At 45.5% G+C, this 19,700-nt stretch overlaps 2 protein-coding genes across 5 annotated transcripts in view; one reads left to right on the top strand and one right to left on the bottom strand.

Annotated features, from left to right (window-relative positions):
• The window catches only part of LOC116463715 (small vasohibin-binding protein), a 65,180-nt gene that overhangs the window by 7,359 nt on the left and 38,121 nt on the right, over positions 1–19,700 (top strand). The window contains exons 2-3 of the mRNA XM_032146946.2: positions 639–789; positions 3,885–4,050. The gene's annotated coding sequence lies outside the window, so the exon portion shown is untranslated. The remainder of the gene's footprint in view (positions 1–638; positions 790–3,884; positions 4,051–19,700) is intronic.
• Positions 11,080–16,954, bottom strand: LOC116463712 (zinc finger protein 691). Of its 4 annotated transcripts, none has more exons than XM_058434812.1 (4): positions 16,889–16,933; positions 14,140–14,262; positions 13,810–13,988; positions 11,080–12,608 (listed from the first exon to the last, which is right to left on the bottom strand). In XM_058434812.1, the coding sequence occupies exons 3-4, from the start codon at positions 13,891–13,893 to the stop codon at positions 11,745–11,747; spliced, it is 948 nt and encodes a 315-aa protein (XP_058290795.1). In that variant the 5' UTR covers positions 13,894–13,988; positions 14,140–14,262; positions 16,889–16,933; the 3' UTR covers positions 11,080–11,744. The 4 variants fall into 4 exon arrangements, with proteins under 4 accessions (XP_058290795.1, XP_058290796.1, XP_032002828.1 ...); XM_058434813.1 differs by having other exon boundaries at positions 13,810–13,874; XM_032146937.2 differs by lacking the exon at positions 13,810–13,988.

The raw sequence follows: 19,700 nt of genomic DNA, 5'->3' as shown, positions 1-19,700 counted from the left end.
GGCATCTCCGCACCCAGCCCTGGCGTGGGATCCACTGGGCGAAGCCAGCTGGGCTCCTGAGTTGGATGGGGACTTGGAGAACTTTTATGTCTAGCCGGAGGATTGTACGTGCACCAGTCAGCACTCTGTGTCAAGTTCAGGGCTTGTGGATGCACCAATCAGCACTCTGTATCTAGCTAATCCGGTGAGGACTTTGAGAAACTTTATGTCTAGCTGAAGGATTGTAAATACACCAATCAGCACTCTGTGTCTAGCTCAAGGTTTGTAAATACACCAATCAGTGCTCTGTGTCTAGTTAATCTGGTGGGAATTTGGAGAACTTTTACCTCTAGCTAGAGGATTGTAAATACACCAATCAGCACTCTGTGTCTAGCTCAGGGATTGTAAACGCACCAATCAGCCCCCTGTCAAAACGGACCAATCAGCTCTCTGTAAAACGGACCAATCAGCTCTCTGTAAAATGGACCAATCAACTCTCTGTAAAATGGGCCAATCAGCAGGATGTGGGTGGGGTCAGATAAGGGAATAAAAGCAGGCTGCCCAAGCTAGCAGCAGCAACGTGCTGGGGTGCTTTTGTGCGGTGTGGTGGGTTTGTTCTTTTGCTCTTTGCAAAAATGTTGCTGCTGCTCACTCTTTAGGTCGGCACTGCGTTTATGAGCTTTAACACCATGAAGGTCTGCAGCTTCACTCCTGAAGCCAGCAAGACCACGAACCCACCAGAAGGAAGAAACTCTGAACACGTCTGAACATCAGAAGAAACAAACTTTGGACACACAACTTTTAAGAACGGTAATAGTCACCGCGAGGGTTCACGGCTTCATTCTTGAAGTCAGTGAGACCAAGAGCCCACCAATTTCGGACACGATAGTAGTCTGGGAATTCCAACATCCCTGCCATGTCTGTGCCTGGTTCTGATGCTTGCACTATTTGTTCAAGCTGTGGTTTTTTGCCTTTTAGTGTGCCTTCTAATTTTTTTGTTGGAAAAAAATAAGCCATTTTGTACTGGGTAAATGGAACTGTGGTAAATAGGCCTTTAGAGCCTGGGGAACAGAGTGAGACCTCTCTCTGAAAAAACAACAAGAAAACCTTAACTGAGCCTGCCTGTAGTCCCAGCTACTTGGGAGGCTCAAGCAGAAGGATCACTTGAGCCCAGGAGTTCGAGGCTACAGCGAGCTATAATTGTGCTATTGCACTCGGCCTGGGCGACAGAGTGAGACTCACTCTGCCTTGGGAAAAAAAAAAAAGATACAGCTCTTTAGTAATGTAGCAGTGTGGTGTCGCAGGAGGAGAAGTGTTCTACAGTTCTATTATTAGGTCTCAGTCTTTTGGTGAGCCTTTGGGTCTGGACTGTGAACTTCACCAGTGATTCTCAGCTTTTGTTTTTTCCCCTTAGTCACCGCTAGAGGAGACTGAAGTTGAATATCTCCCTTTTCCTACAGGGAAGCCTAGAGGAAGCTGGAGTTGGTATTTTTTTTCCCCCAGGTGGGAGACTACAGCCTGCTGGAGTTGGGTATTTCCCTTCCCCAGGGTAGGTTAGGCTCTGGCAAAATTCTTTCTCCTGAGGGTAGACCTTTTTAAAAACAACAGAATGCTCTGGCATACTGCAAAATGGTTTATTTCCCCTCCCTCTGCCAGAAGCATGAAGGGATTTTTCTCTGAGATTTACTGTGAGGATCTGGTAGAGCTGTGAGAGGTAAAAATAACAAAAGTGTTGGGGCATCTCCATAACTCCATACCCCGGAATGTTTTTTTTTCTTTTGAGACAGGGTCTTGCTCTGTCACCCAGACTGGAGTGCAGTGACATGATCATGGCTCACTGCAGCGTCAACCCCTCTGGGCTCAAGTGATTCTCCTGCCTCAGCCTCCTGAGGAGGTGGGACTGCTGGAGTGCACTACCAAATCCAGCTAATTTTTAAAGTTTCTAAAGAGACGGGATCTTGCCATGTTGCCTAGCCTGGTCTTAAACTGTTGAGCTCAAGCAATCCTCCCACCTCAGCCTCCCAAAGTGTTGGGATTACAGGTGTGAGCCACCATGCCTGGCCCCTGGTGGAGTTTTTAACTCTCAGTTGTCCACGCTGGTTCTCCAAAAATTGGGGAAGTTACAGTTTAGGTTTTCCTATTCCTATTTTCAAACCTCCTGTAGAGGCTTCTGCTCATCTATTGCATTTCCAGTAACTTGTGACTGCCTGTATTTTCCTGTCTTTCCAATTTTGGCGGCAGCAATCTGCCTAGTGGTCTCATTCCTCTAACAAATCTAAGAAGAGTTGTTCAGCTTTTGTTTGGTTTTGTTGTTGTTGCTCAGCTTTTTAACTTGTTTAGATGGAGTGTTATCTTCTAAGCTCCTTACATGCTGGACTGGAAACCAAAAATCCTCTCCTTCATTTCTGAAGGACAATTTTCCTGAATATTATTCTTGCTTGGCAGTTTTTCTTTCAGTGCTCTGAATATATCATCCCACTCCCTTCTGTCCTGTAAGGTTTCTGCTGAGAAATCTGCTGATAATTTTATAAGAGCTCCCTTGTACTTCATGAGTCACTTTTCTCTTGCTGCCTTCAGAGTCTCTCTTTGACTTTTGACAGTTTGATTATTATGTGTCTCAGGGATGGCTTCTTTGGATCATACATTGTATCCCATAAGTCCCTTAGGCTTTCTTAACTTTTCTTCATCTTTTTTTATTTTGTTTCCCCTGACTCAGTAATTTCAAATAACCTGTCTCAAATTTCCTGATTGTTTCTTCTGCTCAGTTAAATCTGTTATGATCCCTTCTAGTGAATTGTTCAATTCAGTTACTGTTTTTTTCAACTCCAGAATTTCCATTTGGTCTTTTTCTTAACAGATTCTGTCTTTTTTTTTTTTTTTTTTTTTTTTTTTTTTTTCCAAGACGGAGTATTGCTCTCTGGAGTGCAGTGGCGCGATCTCGGCTCACTGCAGGCTCCGCCCCCCGGGGTTCAGGCCATTCTCCTGCTTCAGCCTCCCGCGTAGCTGGGACTACAGGCGCCCGCCACCTCGCCTGGCTAATTTTTTGTATTTTTACTGGAGACGGGGTTTCACCGTGTTAGCCAGGATGGTCTCGATCTCCTGACCTTGTGATCCACCCACCTCGGCCTCCCAAAGTGCTGGGATTACAGGCATGAGCCACCACGCCCGGCCTTTTTTTTCTTTTTAGAGACAGGGTCTCACTCTATTTCCAAGGCTGGTCTCAAACACCTGGGGTCAGGTAGTCCTCCTGCCTTAGCCTCCCAGAGTGCTGGAATTTCAGGCGTGAGCCACTGCACCTGGCCTCTGCGTCTTTGTTGGTATTCTGGTTTTTATGCATCACTTCCTGGTTTCATTTGTCTATCTGATTCTCTTGTAGCCCACTGAGCCTCTTTAAGATGATTATTTTGAATTCGTTGTCAGGTAATTCATAGATCTCTGTTTCTTTAGGGTTCCATTTCTGAGATATTTGGTCCTCTGGACCATGTTTCCCACTATCATCATATGTCTTGTTATTTTTTGCAAGAGTTTATGGATTTGAAAAAATGACCATGTCTTCCAGTTTTAATGGATTGGCTTCATAAAGGGGAAAACCTTAAACAGTCAGCTCAACTAACAGTTTGCGAGAGTGATCTCTCAAACCTTTTCTGGAGATATGTATTCTTGGGCTTATCCCTGTAATTTCCCAATTCAAGAGGTTTGCTGATGTCTTTTCAGAAGCTTGTAGTCTCTTGCTCTCTCTAGTGTCTGTCTACCGTACTGCAAGTTCTCAGGGTCTACAACAAGCTGTTGATGTCTCTTGTTCTCAGCAGTCCCCAGGGATTCAGAGTGTGTGTGTGTGTGTGTGTGTGTGTGTGTGTGTGTGTGTATACATATATAATTTTTTTTTTTTTTTTTTACTTTATCAGCACTCGATGTCGGGCAAGACAGAAACCAGTCCCTCAGGGAGCCCCTGAAAAGCCTGAATGTTGGACGCACATTCTGCCCTTCTGCTTCCCTCTCAAGGTAGAAGCTTCAAGTTGGGCATTTACTCCTGAAAGCACCAAGCTGTACTGGCTTTGGGAAAGGGCTATTGTAAGTTAAATGAAAATGGTTTTTCTTACCTATTTTAATATAGCTGTTCTTGATTTTGAGCTTGCCTCAGGCACTAGTTTCTAGAATTCTCATAAAAGCTTTTTGGACCATGTATTATCAGTGTCTATGGAGGAACAAGGTGTGAAATGTCCTATTATGCTGTATTACTGACGTTACTCCTCTCAGGAAGATTAGTTTTTGGAAAGAGTACATGCAGAAAGTAAAGATCGGGATTTGGACATCGATTCCCTTAAAGCTAAATATGTTCACATATTCCTTGGAAAATTTTTTGGACATCCACAGGTATAAATACCCAGTTTGAAGATAACCTTTTTGGAGGATTCAAATTAGTATTCTTCTGGCTGCCTTTGGGATTTTGTTTCCTAAGTCTGCCTTGAATGTGCTCTCAAAATACCTACTTCCTATACTGGGTCTCTTCCACCCCCAAGCTGGGCACCTGGGTCAGAGGATGTGTCTGGCAGGCTTTGAATGGTATAATGGTTAATTTTATGTGTCAACTTGACTGGGTTAAGGAAGACCCAGGTAGCTAGTAAAACATTTCTGGGTATGTGTTTACAGTATTCCCAGAGATTAGCATTTGGGTCAGCATACTGAGTAAAAATGATTCACCCATCCTAGTGTTAGCAGGTATTATCCAACTCACTGAGGGCCCATCTGAGTGGAGTAAAAAGGTAGAGGAAGGGAGAATTCTCTCTCTCTCTCGAGCTGGGACATCCATTTTCTTCCTTTGGACAGGAGACTAGGCTGGGAAGCCAAAAGCACTGATGGAGTTTCTAATTTTGAAAACTCCTTATGTTTCTGGAATAAGCTTAGGCCTTCAGACTTCAGGAGTCAGAGCAGCAGCCACCTGGGTCTCAGGTCCCCAGCCTTGGATTGGGAGTTATGTCATTGGCTCCCCTGTTTCTCAGGCTTTCAAACTCACACTGAATTTCACCACCATATTTCATGTTTATCCAGTGTGCAGGCAGTATATCATGGGACTTCTTGGCATTCACATGCCCTGGTGCCTTCTTGGAGGCCTGGAATAAGCTATACTTTGACTGTGAAGGCAGCCATCAGCGTGAGATTGGGCTAGGGTATAAGCTCTCTCGCTCATCTGGGGAGAGGGTAGAAGTCAGGATGACATTTAAGTCACTCCAGGTTAAATTGTAGGACTGAGTTAAATATTGGAATTCCTGTATATATTTAGTGGGGTCTGATGAGAAAGAGCCTCAACACTGACTGATCTGGGAGAGGTCCAATAGGGAAAAAGGCACATGTACCCTGACTATGACTTCAGCTCCACCCACCTCTCTAAGAGGAAATTGTTGGGCAGGTGGAGGAGAGCTAGTCGCGGAACGAAACTGTAAGCCAGACCAGGTGTGAGGAGGGGTGTAATAGAAGGGTTATAGGGTTGGGGAGCAGAGGCTGTGGAAGAATTGGGACCCAACTCAGCCTGGCAAGGAGCAGCCAGGGGAAGAGGAGAGAGGTCAGAGGGGTCAGTGGAAAAGGAGGATTTGGAGGACTCTGAACTTGGGATGGAGACTGAAGGAACAAACGGGAGAAACGGAAGGAAAATCTGGGACAAGTTGCACTGGGAGCAGAGACTAGGGAGGGAGTGAAGTGTAAAAAAGGCCTGGAAGTAAGGCACCTCAGACCATTTGCCCAATTTTTGACAAAAATTATCTAGGTCTTGTAGGATAGACAAATCGAAAGTGCCATTCTCTGGCCACTTGGAACTATTGTCAAGTTTGTATTGGGGTCAAGCAGTATTACAGAAGAAACTAAGATGTTTAGGTTTTAGGTCAGGTGTTAGTTGAAGGGGTTTTAAGTTTTTAAGAACACAGGCTAAGGGGGAAGAGGGAGGAATGGATGGTGGAAGGTTGCCCATAATGGAGAAGGTAAGTTTAAAGAGGAAGGTAGAGACACGGAGAAATGGAGGTGGGCACCTACCAGGCTTCCAGTAGGCATCCCTGACTGAGTCCTGGGCTGTAATGTGAGTGAGCAGTCAAAGCAGGCGTCCCTGCAATTGACCTGCCACCAAGGGAGTGTGGGTGAATGATCAAGGCAGGCGTCCCCGCTATGATCAGACACCAAGGGAAGACTGTCTTCCCAAATCCATGACCAACGTCAGAGTTTTTGAGTTCACGGATAAAATGTGTCTCCTTTGTCTCTACTAGAGAGGAAAAAGAACTGGAATTGGAAGGATAGGGATATCGAAGGGTAGCAAGAAAGGCTGGAGAAGAGTGAGGAGACCGCTTACCTGACTTGAAATTGGTGAGATGTTCCTTGGGCTGGTCTGAGAACCCGAGGTCATAGGTGGATCTCCTCATGGAGTGAGGGCAAGGACAGGGGCCAGTCTCCCAAAGGAGTCCCCCGTCCCGGGTTCTTCGGCATCAAATGTTACGCACATCCGTGTGAAGAGACGACCTAACCAGGCTTTGTGTAAGCAACAAGGCTGTTTATTTTCACTTGGGTGCAAGTGGGCTGAGTCCAAAAAGAGAGTCAGCAAAGGGAGATAGGGGTGGGGCAGTTTTATAGGATTTGGGTAGGTAGTGGAAAATTAGTTAAAGGTGGTTATCTCTTGTGGGCAGGGGCAGGGGCAGGGGTCACAAGGTGCTCCGTGGGGAGCTCCTGAGACTCATTGTCCAGGGGAGGACTGTCACAAGGTTGATTCATTAGTTAAGGTGAGGCAGGAACAAATCACAATGGTGGAATGTCATCAGTTAAGGCAGGAACTGGCTGTTTCACTTCTTTTGTGGTTTTTCAGTTGCTCCAGGCCATCTGGGTGTATACGTGCAAGTCACAGGGGTTACGATGGCTTAGGTTGGGCTCAGAGGCCTGACAGTGAGACCCCCATCTCTAACAAAAATAAATAGCCAGGTGCGGTGGCACACATCTGTGGTCCCAGCCACTGAGGTGGCTGAGGTAGGAGGATTGCTTGAGCTCAGGAGATGGAGGCTGCAGTGAGCTGTGATCACACTACTGCACTCCAGCCTGGGCAAGAGGGAGACCTTATCTCAGAAAAACAAACAAAAAACAACGATGCACCATAGTCTTATTGTGGCAATCCAGAGAGAGGGTGGGGAGGCGAGCAGAGATGACAGGATAGGAAGCTACTGACATGCCTTAATGTAACTCCTCACTAAGATTCTCAATCTCTAGAAAGGATTCTAAACTTATCAAAAGAGCTGAGTTCTGTGACAGGACTAATGCGGACAAAATAGAAAAGGTTTGTACAGGTCACAGGAATCTCAGGCAAGAGATTATGAGGTCATAAACCCCAGGAATCTGCAGAAATTGTGTGGAAGGTTTGAACTTTCCCATTTTGTGGAATTGGCAATGCTCTGAGGCAATCATACAGAACTCTCTATGGATCAGGAGGGTCCTAATTGGCACCTGGTTTACACACAAAGCATATTTCCAAATCGCTCATCCCCCTTTAGTTCATCCTCCACACTAGCCCAAGTGCTTTTCCTGAATAAAGAGTGAATGTTATCACGTCATTCCCCAGCTTTAAAATTCCTTATTGTCCACAGTCCAAAATTTCTTACCCTGGCATCCAACACAAGGGCTTCCTCTCCTCCTCACACAGGGCACACTATCAAACATTTCATTATTTCCTAAAACACTAAGGCTTCCCTTCCAGCTGAAATACTTTTCCTTTCCTCTCTTTTCTCTGCTATAAACACCTATTCATTCACACCAAATTCAATCATCCTTTCAGATTCCCCTCTCCTGTGAAGTTAACCACTCCCACCTGTGTTCCCCCAGCACCTTGTTCAGAGTGGTTTCGCTTCCTCTGCATTCCTTGCAGGAAGGACTACGTCTTTTTTTTTTTTTTTTTTGAGACGGAGTCTTGCTCTGTCGCCCAGGCTGGAGTGCAGTGGTGCGATCTCGGCTCACTGCAAGCTCCGCCTCCCGGGTTCACACCATTCTCCTGCCTCAGCCTCCTGAGTAGTTGAGACTACAGGTGCCCGCCACCACGCCTGGCTAATTTTTTATATTTTTAGTAGAGACGGGGTTTCACCATATTAGCCAGCATGGTCTCGATCTCCTGACCTCGTGATCCGCCCGCCTCGGCCTCTCAAAGTGCTGGGATTACAGGAATGAGCCACTGCACCCAGCCAGGAAGGACTATGTCTTACTCACTTCTGGGCCCCACTGTCCAGTATAGGCCAGGTTAAGGCACTCCCCCGGCTTCTACAGCATCCTGGGCACAACTGTAATGATACCTATCATCCTGCATTGCAACTCTGGATCTGTGTGGCAATCTCCTGCACTAGAAATCAGGGGCCACATTGTCTTCAATGTCAGTATTACAAGTTACTACTAAGAGGGACGGAGGAAAAGAGGGAGAGGAAGAAGAAAGAGTAGATGGAGTGAGGGAGAAAGGGAAAAAATAAGGGGAATGAAGGATAAAATAAAGTTTAAAAGGAAGTTAGAGAGTGAATAAACGGACTAGTCAGGACTCAAAAGCACTAACACAAACAATCTTAGCATATAAGTTAGGGTCAAAAAAGGGCAAGTGAGCCGGGCACAGTGGCTCACATCTGTAATCCCAGCACTTTGGGAGGCTGAGGCAGGCGGATCACCTGAGGTCAGGACCAGCCTGGCCAACATGGCAAAACCCCATCTCTAGTAAAAATACAAAAACTAGCCGGGTGTTGTGGCACATGCCTGTAATCCCAGCTACTCGGGAGGTTGAGGTAGGAGAACTGCTTGAACCCGGGAGGCGGAGGTTGCAGTGAGCCAAGATCGCGCCACTGCACTCCAGCGTGGGCAACAGAGTAAGACTCCATCTCACAAAAAAAAAAAAAAAAAAAAAGGAGACAAGTGAGATTGGCTGGTGAGTTATGTTCCAAGATCAAAGCAGGGGCCTGGTACATTGGTCGTAGGCCCAACTGGCAGCAGATACTCTTATAAAAGTCACAGTGGGGCTGGGCATGGTGGCTCACGCCTGTAATCCCAGCACTTTGGAAGGCCGAGACAGGCGGATCACCTGAGGTCGGGAGTTTGAGACCAGCCTGTCCAACATAGAGAAACCCCGTCTCTACTAAAACTACAAAATTAGCCGGGCATGGTGGCACATGCCTGTAATCCCAGCTACTCGGGAGGCTGAGGCAGGAGAATCGTTTGAACCTGGGAGGTGAAGGTTGCAGTGAGCCGAGATCGCGCCATTGCACTCTAGCCTGGGCAACAAGAATGAAACTCTGTCTCAAAAAAAAACTAAGAGCAAAAAACGTCACAGTGGTTGTCACAAAGTCTCCAAGTCAGGAAGGAGTCAGACCAAGCTTCCCAGACTAAGAGGGGATCTGTAGACCTAGCTTGACAGTGGGTATAATGAAGAGCTTGACCTTGGGATCAGACATACCTGAATTAAGTCCCAACTCTGCCAATAGGTCTGGTCATTTAATCTCACAGAATTTTCGTGCCTTGAACATGAGGACATTACTATCTTACAGGATAGTATGAAGATTAGAGATAAGAGCTGTACGATAATTGGCACTTAGTAGGTATTTAAAAGATGGTGATTTTTATTATTAGGGTGTGTGCCAACTCACACACACAAGTTATGTTTAAAATATATTGTGTGGAGATTTTCAAGGAATCGGAAAATGTGTGTGAAATAAAAGTGCTTGGTAAACAGTAAAGTACCCTATAAATATAAATGAATCATTTGGGGAGTCTTTTATAGTTGGACAAAATACAGGACTTGAATTTGGGCAGTAGTTCAGGCCCTACACTCTGCATTTACTTGCTCTGTAACCTTGGGCAAGTCACTTTCTCTATCAGCCTATTTCTACACATGACAAATGCAGGTCACTCTTAGTTGCTGTGAGAATTCAGTAATGAGTGTAAAGTTCCTAGCACATCTCTTACTGGTGAACGGCAGGGTCCCCATGTTAGGTAAGGTTATGGGTGATGTCAGTTCCAAGCCCGATGCCAGAATCACACTCTGCCAACTGGCTACAAATGAAGGGGGCCCCTCACTCTGGAAGAGCAGGGCTCCAGATTTACATGAGAGGTAGATAGGGGTCTTTTGTATTTGTTAGAGGAAAACTGGGTGAACACTAAACTTCCATGTAGAAAACACTGAAATCTGCCATGTGGAGCCAGGCCTAAACCAGGAGGATGGGAAACCAGACGTAATCCCTGCTAAGCTGTTCCAGCTTTGGGGACTAAACTATTGCTACTAAAAGCAAAGACTCTCATTATGGGTTTTAAGATTTCTCTCAGCTTATCCCACCCTTCACCCCTTACTCCCTGTCACTGCCATTTTTCCTAGGCACAGAGTAAGTGCTCAATCAATAACATTGAGGGCTAGGTGTGGTGGTGTGCACCTGCAGTCCCAGCTACTCCAGACACTGAGGTGGGAGGATCACTTGAGCCCAGGAGATCAAGGCTGCAGTGAGCTGTGGTCACACCACTGCACTCCAGCCTGGGCGACAGAGCAAGACCCTGTCTCAGAATAAAATAAAGTTGACCTCAAAATAAAATAAAGTTGAAAAGGTTCTCAAGCTTGGTACTGACTTGCCACAGAACAGATGGTCCAAGGCCATATCAAGAGGCCACACTGGCTCCTACCTCCAGGCAAGTCTCCTAAGTGGCTCCTCCTTCAGAAGCCAAAAGGTAAATATAGTGAAAAGAGCAACAGCTGGCAGTCAGGGAGGCCCAAGTTTGAACTCTGCTCCACAACATACTTGCTGTATGACTTCACAGCAAGTGACTTTATCTTCCCTCACTTCCATGTCCTCTTCTTATTCCTTTGAGGGTTGCTGTGAGAACTACATGAGATAATGAATGTAAATGTGACTGATAGAATTAATCGCATGTAGTGGATGCTCAATTAATGTTAGTTCTTTTCCTTTCCCCCTTCTCCTCAAAGGCCCCAGAAACTCAGTCTGCTTTCCTTTGCTTTTCAGAGCATCTACCCATCTGTCTTTCTTAGAATTCAACTCCCTTCCAGAGTGGGTTCAGTGGGACAATCTCCCCAGCTCCCCACTTCCCAAAATAAGTACACGGGTCCTTTTCATTGAAGGGTTTTACTGCTAATCACTCTGGGGAAAACAGAGGCAGGTTGGGGGAGGGATAACAAGTAACAAACATGGGGGAGTATGAAGGTCCCTGGGTCATGGCTCCCTGAGGGTTTCCCTTTCATTTCTAAGGCGGGACCTCAGATCTCTTCTCCAGACCAAGGAGGCCTCTTCCATTGAGAAGGTCACTCCTCCCAGCCTAGAGATCTAGAAGCAAAGTTGGGGCACAACAGGTGGGAACTAGCAGGATACTGCAGTGCACTCCTACCTAAGCAGTTCACAGACAATTTGGAGAACCTTCAGACAGTGACACCCATCTCATAGGTACTTCCTCAAAGGCCAGGGGGACTGCCGCCTTAATGACATGAGCATGTTCTGAGCCTACCCTATTTCTCTTTCACCCCAAGAAAGTGAAGCCAAGACTGGGTCCTCTGACTTTCCAACATGAGAAATTGGCCTGGAGAGAGGCAAGGGTTTTGACTCCAGAGTCCCTTCTCAGGACTTCCTGAGATCCTGACTTCAGAGGCAACACAAAACCATTCTCCAAAGCGGGATGAAGGGCTTGAGGTCAAGGTAGCAGCAAAAGATGCTAAAGATCTTCCTCCAATAGGTTAGGGTCTCTCGCTCGCTCTCCCTCACTCTAAATGGGGCTCTCCTTCAGCTGGAATCTTTCCCAGCCTGCTCGCCCAAGTGAGTTTTCTGGTGGCGGATGAGATTCGAGCTCCGGGAGAAGTGTTTCCCACACACAGTGCACCGGTAGGGCTTCTCCCCTCTGTGGGTCCGCTGGTGTGCTCCAAAGTTGGAGATATCGCTGAAGGTCCGCCCACACTCAGTGCACTCATAAGGTCTCTCACCTGTGTGGGTGCGGTGATGCACGCCAAAGCTGGAGCTGTTGCTGAAGCTCTTCCCACACTCACAGCAAATGTAGGGTGCTGGCTCCAGGTGGGTCCGGTAATGCACAGCTAGCGTGGCGCTCTGGCTGAAGCTCTTGCCACAGATGTCACAGCGGTATGGCCGCTTGCCTAGGTGATCTTGCTGGTGCGTGGTGAGGTCTGAGTGCCGCCGAAAGCTCTCCTGACACTTGGGGCATTTGTAGTGTTTCTCTTCCAGGTGGATCCGCTCGTGCCGGATGCGGTTGGAGCTTCTCGAGAAGCTCTTGCCACATTCAGAACACTTGTAAGGCTTCTCACCAGTGTGGATCCGCTGGTGTGCTCTCAGGTTGGAGGTATTATTGAAGGTTTTGCCACACTGGGCACATATAAAGGGCTTCTCATCTGCCTCATGCCTTGGATGAGCAATGGGGTCCCCGAGCTCTCGAGCCGGGACAGTGACTTTCTGCCATGGCTTTTTTGGATGCGTTTCTTGCAGTTCATCCGACAGGCTCTCTTGCCCATGCTCCTTCTCCCCAGGTGAGATCCAAGAACCCTCTGAGTCATCCACTCTCCAAGGCTTACCCCCTTCCCCTTCCTCAGGCAGGTGTGGTTCTGGACTCTGCTCCTTCTCACTGCCCATCTCTGAACCCTGAGAATGAACACAAATGGCCAACACCTTTATTCTTTGGGTTGGGCCAGATCACAGGGAATCTTTTGTTCAGTTTGAAGGGTATACACCTTCCCCATGGGACCATCCATTAGAAATAACTTCAATCAACTGGAATACTTGGACAGAATATACCTTTACTTGCTACCTTTTAAGTGACAAACTTTCAGAGATATTTAAAACTACCCACCAGAGCAAAAATAAGGCACCGGCTTTGTTCACCACCACCAGGATGATATTTGTGCCATTTGAATAATGTCACTCTTCTTGAAACCACTAAGCAATGACAATGCAGACTATAATTTGTGGGCAAGTAAAAGAGCTTTCATTTTGGGATAAGTTCAATTTTTCTGCCTAAGTTAACTGTAACTCTTTTTATGTTTAATCCTTTTTGAAAAACCTTCCTTAAAAGTATCCACTTATTTGCCTGCTTTCAAAATGAACAAAAGAAAACCTCTAAATCTTGAGGCTCTCCTAGATGACAAGGCCCAGCTCTGGCTTTTCTTGAGATTTCTGCCACTCTACCCCTCTCCAGACCACACCAGAATCTAGCAAGTAAACATCTGGGTTAATTCCTGGGACCTCCAGGACCTACTGTGGGGCCTGGGCTGTGTTTCTTCTGATCAGTCAGTGCCCTCCACTACATTCTCAAACACCACACAAAGCCCTGCCCATGCCCCCCACCCACACATGCATGCATGCACACAAGCAAGCAGAATCACACATACACACTCACACCATACACAAAGCCACATTCTCATGTGACACAGTCATACTCACATACCAGACATACTCGGTCACATTCTCATACCACACACACAACAGCCACACACCTACACACCACACACAGCCAAACCTTATCACACCACACACATACACATTACGTACACACTCACACCACATATAGCCACATACCACAGCCACACACATATATAGCTACATACATGTCTACACACATATACCCACATACCACACACAGACACACACATACCAAGTACACACAAAGATAAACACAGACACAGATACACAAACCACACTCCCCACACCCCGCCCCAAAACTAAACACATGAGTGCCCAGTACAGGTCCTGATTTGTGCAAACATCAGTAAATGTGTGCTAAGCTGCACAGACTCCTTTGGGTTCCTACAGCCAAGGACAAGGAAAGAGTTGGGGGGAGAAGTACCTCTGATGAGAGTGGTAGCATTTCCTCTGGGCCTTGAAGAAATAACGACATTTCAGCAGAGTGGGCTGGTGAACAGAGTGACATGAACAAAGGGATGAGGGAGGGAAGCACTAACTATCATAGGACACTGATGATAGAAAATGAAAAGACTGATAATTCCTTCAAGTCTGCAAGTATTTCTGGAAAAAAGAAACACAGAATAAAGAAAGCGGTACTGACTACATTTAGGGTTGGATTACAACTGTGACACATACTATCTTTATCACTCTCTGCAAATTATTCAACCACTCTGAGCCTAAACTCCCTCATCACTAAAATTGTGATACCTACCCACACTACAAGACTTCGTATTAGAAAAAAATGCCTGTAATACTCAGCAGAGTGTGTGACACATGCTGTCATTCAGCAAATGGCAGCTGCTGTTAGAACTGTTGAAGACACTACGTCCAGGCCCTGTGAAGAATACAAAAAAAAGATCTTTTAAATGATCTCGTTAAGAAAAAACTTTTAACTTAAAAATAGCATAAAACTGTATATAACGTTCTAAAAGGTGAAATACAGACAGAACCTCAACTCTTTAAGAACCAGAGATTGACAAGCTTTTTCTGTAAAGGGCCAGATAATATTTAGTAAATATTTATGGCCATGGGATATCTGCTGTAACTATTCAATTCTGCCACTGTATCATGAATCATGAAAGCAGCCATAGACAAGACATAAAGGAATGTGTGGCTGTGTTCTAATAAAACTTTATTTAAAGCAACAGGAGGTGAGCTGTAGTTTACCAATCCCTGTTAGTGTTCCTTGAAGAATTTAGATAAGAATATGAAAAATAATTGATTTGCTTTCCAAAAATGCAAATAAACATGAGAAACTATTCCTTGATACTTAGACACTGTTTCCTAACCATCCTTTAAAAAATTAAAATCACTCCCACACTCCCAGTCCCCCTGCCCCATAGCACATCTTACCTTCTGACATTCTCTTTATGTCTATCATTTATTGTCTGCTTCCCTAAAACATAAGTTCCATGAGAGCTGGTGTCTTTTTTTTTGTTTTTTTTTTTTAAATTTACCAATGTAACCAAAACTTCTAGAGTAGTGGCAGCCATATACAGTAGATCCTTCGTAAGTATTTGTTGAATGAGTTGAATAAAACACCAGCTCTGTCTTCATGGGACACAAGTAACCATGAACTGTCTCACCCACTTTTCCTCAGCAATCTCCTGATTCCTGCCTACTTTCTCCTTTGTGCAGTCACAGAATCTTGTGCTTGGCTTATAGTGGTTTGCAACTACTAGTAAAACATGTCTGTTTCTATTAGTAGTTTATAAGCAACTTGAGGAAAGGGACTGGGTCATATTAGTAATCTCCTTCTGCAGCATAAAGCTGGGTGCTCAAATGTCTTTTGAATGTATAAGTGACAGGATGTGATCTTAATTCACGCCACCATCCCATCCCCCACCCCCTGCCCTGCTCCCATCTGACCTACAGCTACAGTATCTCTACGCAATGAGCTATTCAGCCTCCACTCACTTCCAAAACTGCTATTCTGAGAACCTATAATTTACCAAGCTCCAGCTCTACCTGGGGCTGGATGCTAGGTCAATGTAAGAGCAAAAGGATTTAGGATTATGATTACCACTCACAGTTTGTGATACAGTGTAGTGAAACAGACGTGAACTCCAGAAATTGTCATACAATGTAGAAGGTTAAGTTCAGGGGACAGGGGCAGGGACTGTGCCTTAGTCACCTTTGTACCCACTCCTCAGTGTCTAACACAGCACCTGGCACATTATTAACATTTTTTTAAGCTCATATCAAGTGCTAAGCTGTGGACTACGCACCATATATGAATCATCTAATTTCACTTCACATTATCCTTATTTTAGAGATAAGAAAGCTGAGGCTCAGAGAAATTAAGTATCTTGCCCAAGGGCACACAGCAAGTAAGTGGCAGAACTGGGCCCTATGCCCATCACTTCAAAGTCAGTGCTTTTAACCATTACACTGGTACTGAAAGAAAAAAGGAGAGAAGATGGGAAGGAAGGAAATAAAAACAGTACCACTGAAGTTCACATGATACAGGTATATCTCCCTAATGAGATCAGGGCTGAGCAGTTTCATGGAAGAGTCGGTATTTGACCTAAGATTTGCAGGATGGGTAAGACTGGGACTTGAGAGACAGAGAGCCAACTACCTACTGAGAAGACAGTGCAGCTGAAGTACAGAGGCATTTTCATATCACACTGCAGAGATCTGGGGGGAAAAGGGGTCTATTGGGCTTTGTCTTCCTGGCGGCTCAGCTGCACAGGGAGAAGCAAGGGTGGAAGGGGCTGAGAAGTGGAGAAGCGGCCAGGTCTAAGAAGTTAAGAGCCAAGAAGATGGGGCTAGTGATCACAGATGATGAAGGTGAAGGGCCTAGGTTAAAGGGAAGGGGCCAAGCCATAGTGCGGTATGGAGGACCGAAGCTACAGGTCTTTGGGGCCCAAGTCAAGGGCTGCAGGGAGGAAGGGGAGAGGAGCTATGAAAGACCAAGAGCAAGGTGCTAACAGGGTAGTTGTACAGGGAAGCTAGATAACGGGTCAGAGATAGAGGAGGACCAAGGAAGTCAGAGGGTCGCAGGAGATGGTCAGGGAAGAGGGAGCAAAGTCTGCCAGAAGTGTCATAGGGCCAGGGCCCAAGAGGCTGAGTTGTGTGTTGGGGGGCGGGGAGAAGCCAATGGCGGAGGCCCAAGGGGACAAGAGCTGGTTTCAGAGATTGCCGGCGGGTTTGGGGACGGAGGGGTGGGAGAGGAAGAGGGGCTGATCCTGAATGTATGGTCAGCGGCAGGAGGGCTGTATACTCAAACCCAACAGAAGGGCCGGGGAATGGGGTGGGGACAGCCACCTGGCTGCGTGGGCCGGGGGCCAGGGCCGAGGGTCGCGGCGGAGGGACCACAAGGCCCCTTGGCTTCCCACTCGGTCCAGGGAGCAAAGCAGCAGCATCCAAATCCTCGGTGAGAGGGAAGTGGCCGTGTACAGTTTCCCGCGAAGTCGCGTCCGCCTCCCCCCGCGACCTCGGGCCCAACCCGGACCCACCTCGCTCCCGCCGCTCGGTCAGGGACAGCGCCGCCTCTGTAGGCGAGGGAAGGAGCTGGAGCCGGAGCCGGAACCCAGGAAGGATCCGCCCTACTACTCCAGGATTGGTTTCTTAGGATAATTCTTTATTTCCATTGGCTACAATGACTGCCACAACGCAAGCGACCTGGCGGGACCGCCAATAAGCTTTGACCTCTGGCTGGCATGCTGGGAGTTGTAGTCCTAAGGAAGCGCGTAGACTCAGAGAAAACTTGGAAGTTTAGAGTGGAGCTGAAGAGACTGGGTTCCGTCCTAAGGTGGGATTTCTTTCCGTGCTCGCGCGTTCAACCCCAAGTCTCAGGGCCACTCGTCTGGGAAGTTGTAGAATCTGTATAGCTAACCTACACAACCTCCAAGGGGGCACGTACTCAAATTTCCTTCTTTACTTTGAGTTGGTAACGCTCGACCGCCCTGTAGACGTCCAACGAAGCCTAGAGTCTGGCACCTCACTCAAGGTTTATAACTTAAAATCAAAGGAGGGTAGAGCTGGAAGGGAGTTTAAAGATAAAATAACCCAACCTCCTTATCGGAGAAGCTAAAAGTACCCTGTTCAAGGATCAACCTCCAGGTCTCCCAGCGCCCCTGAGCAGGGATTTTCCCGGGTTCCGCATGCATCCCTAATTAAGCCTGACACTTGTTCATCAATCCAGACACAACAAGATCACCAAAGTATCTAGGACTAGTTTTTGTTCAGGTTTAATTTTTTAAAATAAAGGCTAATGAAATATGTAAACTACAGGCTTCTCGTATCTGCACAATGTTTCAGTGCAAAGAACAAGGAGCATTGCCTTCAGAGCTAGATAAACCAAGTATAAAACTCTGGCTCTACCACCTAGCCATTTGGAGTACCAACTTCCTCCCCCATAAACTCCCTGGCAGAAGTACTGTAAGGATATTATATATACATACATATATTCTCATGCATGTGTATGTGTATACATATATACATACATATATATGTATGTATGTTGTATATAGTTGTAAGGTTATAATACATATATTCAGGTTATTTCTTGATGACATTAACATTCAAATCAATAGACTGATATGTATATACATATATACATGTATAACACGTGTATATTACATATACACATGTATACATTAATGTATACATGTGTATGTACATGCATACATGTGAATATGTATTATGCATACACATGTATATGTGTGTATACATATACACATGCATACATGCTAAATACATGTACATATATACATATACACCTATATAATACAGATATGTATATATACACACATATATACACATACATATATACATGTGTATATGTCTATATACACATACATATATACATGTGTATATGTCTATGTATGCATATGTGTGTACATTATATGTATATTCATGTATGTATGTGTATATGTATGTATGTATTCTGCCTCCACAAGCTGACAATGTGAGTTGTTTTTGTTTTTTTCTTATTATTATACTTTAAGTTTTAGGGTACATATGCACAATGTGCAGGTTTGTTACATATGTATCCATGTGCCATGTTGGTGTGCTGCACCCATTAACTTGTCATTTGAGTTAGTTTCAAGATTGGGATATTCAGGAATGCATGTTTGGAACTGAATATGGTTGAGTGAAATATGTGTGCCTGATGAACACTATTTGTTTATAAATTGATAAAATACTAGAGAGCAGACTCAGGAATAAAACTATGGCTTTAGTATGAACGGTGGCTAAACCTTGCCTTGGGGGACTCAAAGCTCTTTGGAAACCAATCTCTTACCTTCCCCACAACTCCTCATTCGCAATGAAAATAACAGCATACCAAAACACAAATACTAAACTTTTATTGTAAAACTGTACAAAAGCAAACAATTCCACTGAGTCACTGTGATAGTTAATCTTATGTATCAACTTAACTGGGTCACAAGATGCCCAGCTATTTGGTCAAACATTATTCTGAGTGTTCCTGTCAGGGTGTTTCTCAATGGCATTAACATTCAAATCTGTAGACTGAGTAATGCAGACTGTCCTCCCAAATGTGGGCGGGCCTCACTGAATCAGTTGAAGGCCTGAATAGAACAAAAGAGCTAACTCTGCCCTGACTAAGAGAATTCTTCCTGCCTAGTAGCCTTTGGACAGGGCCATCAGCTTTTTCCCTGCCTTCAGACTTGAATTAAACATCATCTCTTCCTTGGTGTCAAGCCTGCTGCCATCAGACTGGAACTAAACCATCAGCTCTCATGGGACTCCATCTTGCTGACTTACCCTGCAGATCTTGGGATTTAACCACCTCCATAATCATGTGAGCGAATTCCTTATAATAACCACCACCCCCCTACCCCAGTATATATTGATTCTGTTTCTCTGGAAAACCTTGACTAATACAGGAAGTAATGAAGAACTTCTGACAAACAGAAAGATACAGTTTCTGTTGGATAGAACTGTGTATTCATCTGCAAACTGATAACCAGTATCTCCACGGTTAGGCCAGATCACATATGTCGTGTGACTTGAAAGTGACTAGGCTTCTGCAATACACACCCAAAAATCAAGGTCATTATTTCATCTTCACACCTAGTCTACCAACTTCCTATTTGAAATCAATACTCTCCAACCTAAGAGGCTGTTTGCTACACAAATAGTGAAGTATTGCAGTACAATGGTCTTGTGGGGAAAAAAAAGCTTCTACGTTGGTGGTTAAAACTGCCACTTTTTCTAGTTGGGCCTCTCTGAATCTCAGAAAGGGTTGGCACAACAGATTGATTCATAAGACAGTCACAACAGACTCAACAGACTGAGCCT

This window comes from Hylobates moloch, unplaced genomic scaffold, assembly GCF_009828535.3.
Source record: "Hylobates moloch isolate HMO894 unplaced genomic scaffold, HMol_V3 SCAFFOLD_54, whole genome shotgun sequence".
NCBI lineage: Eukaryota > Metazoa > Chordata > Mammalia > Primates > Hylobatidae > Hylobates > Hylobates moloch.
The sequence above is the reverse complement of the archived record's forward strand: the minus strand, read 5'-3'. Positions and strand labels throughout refer to the sequence as shown.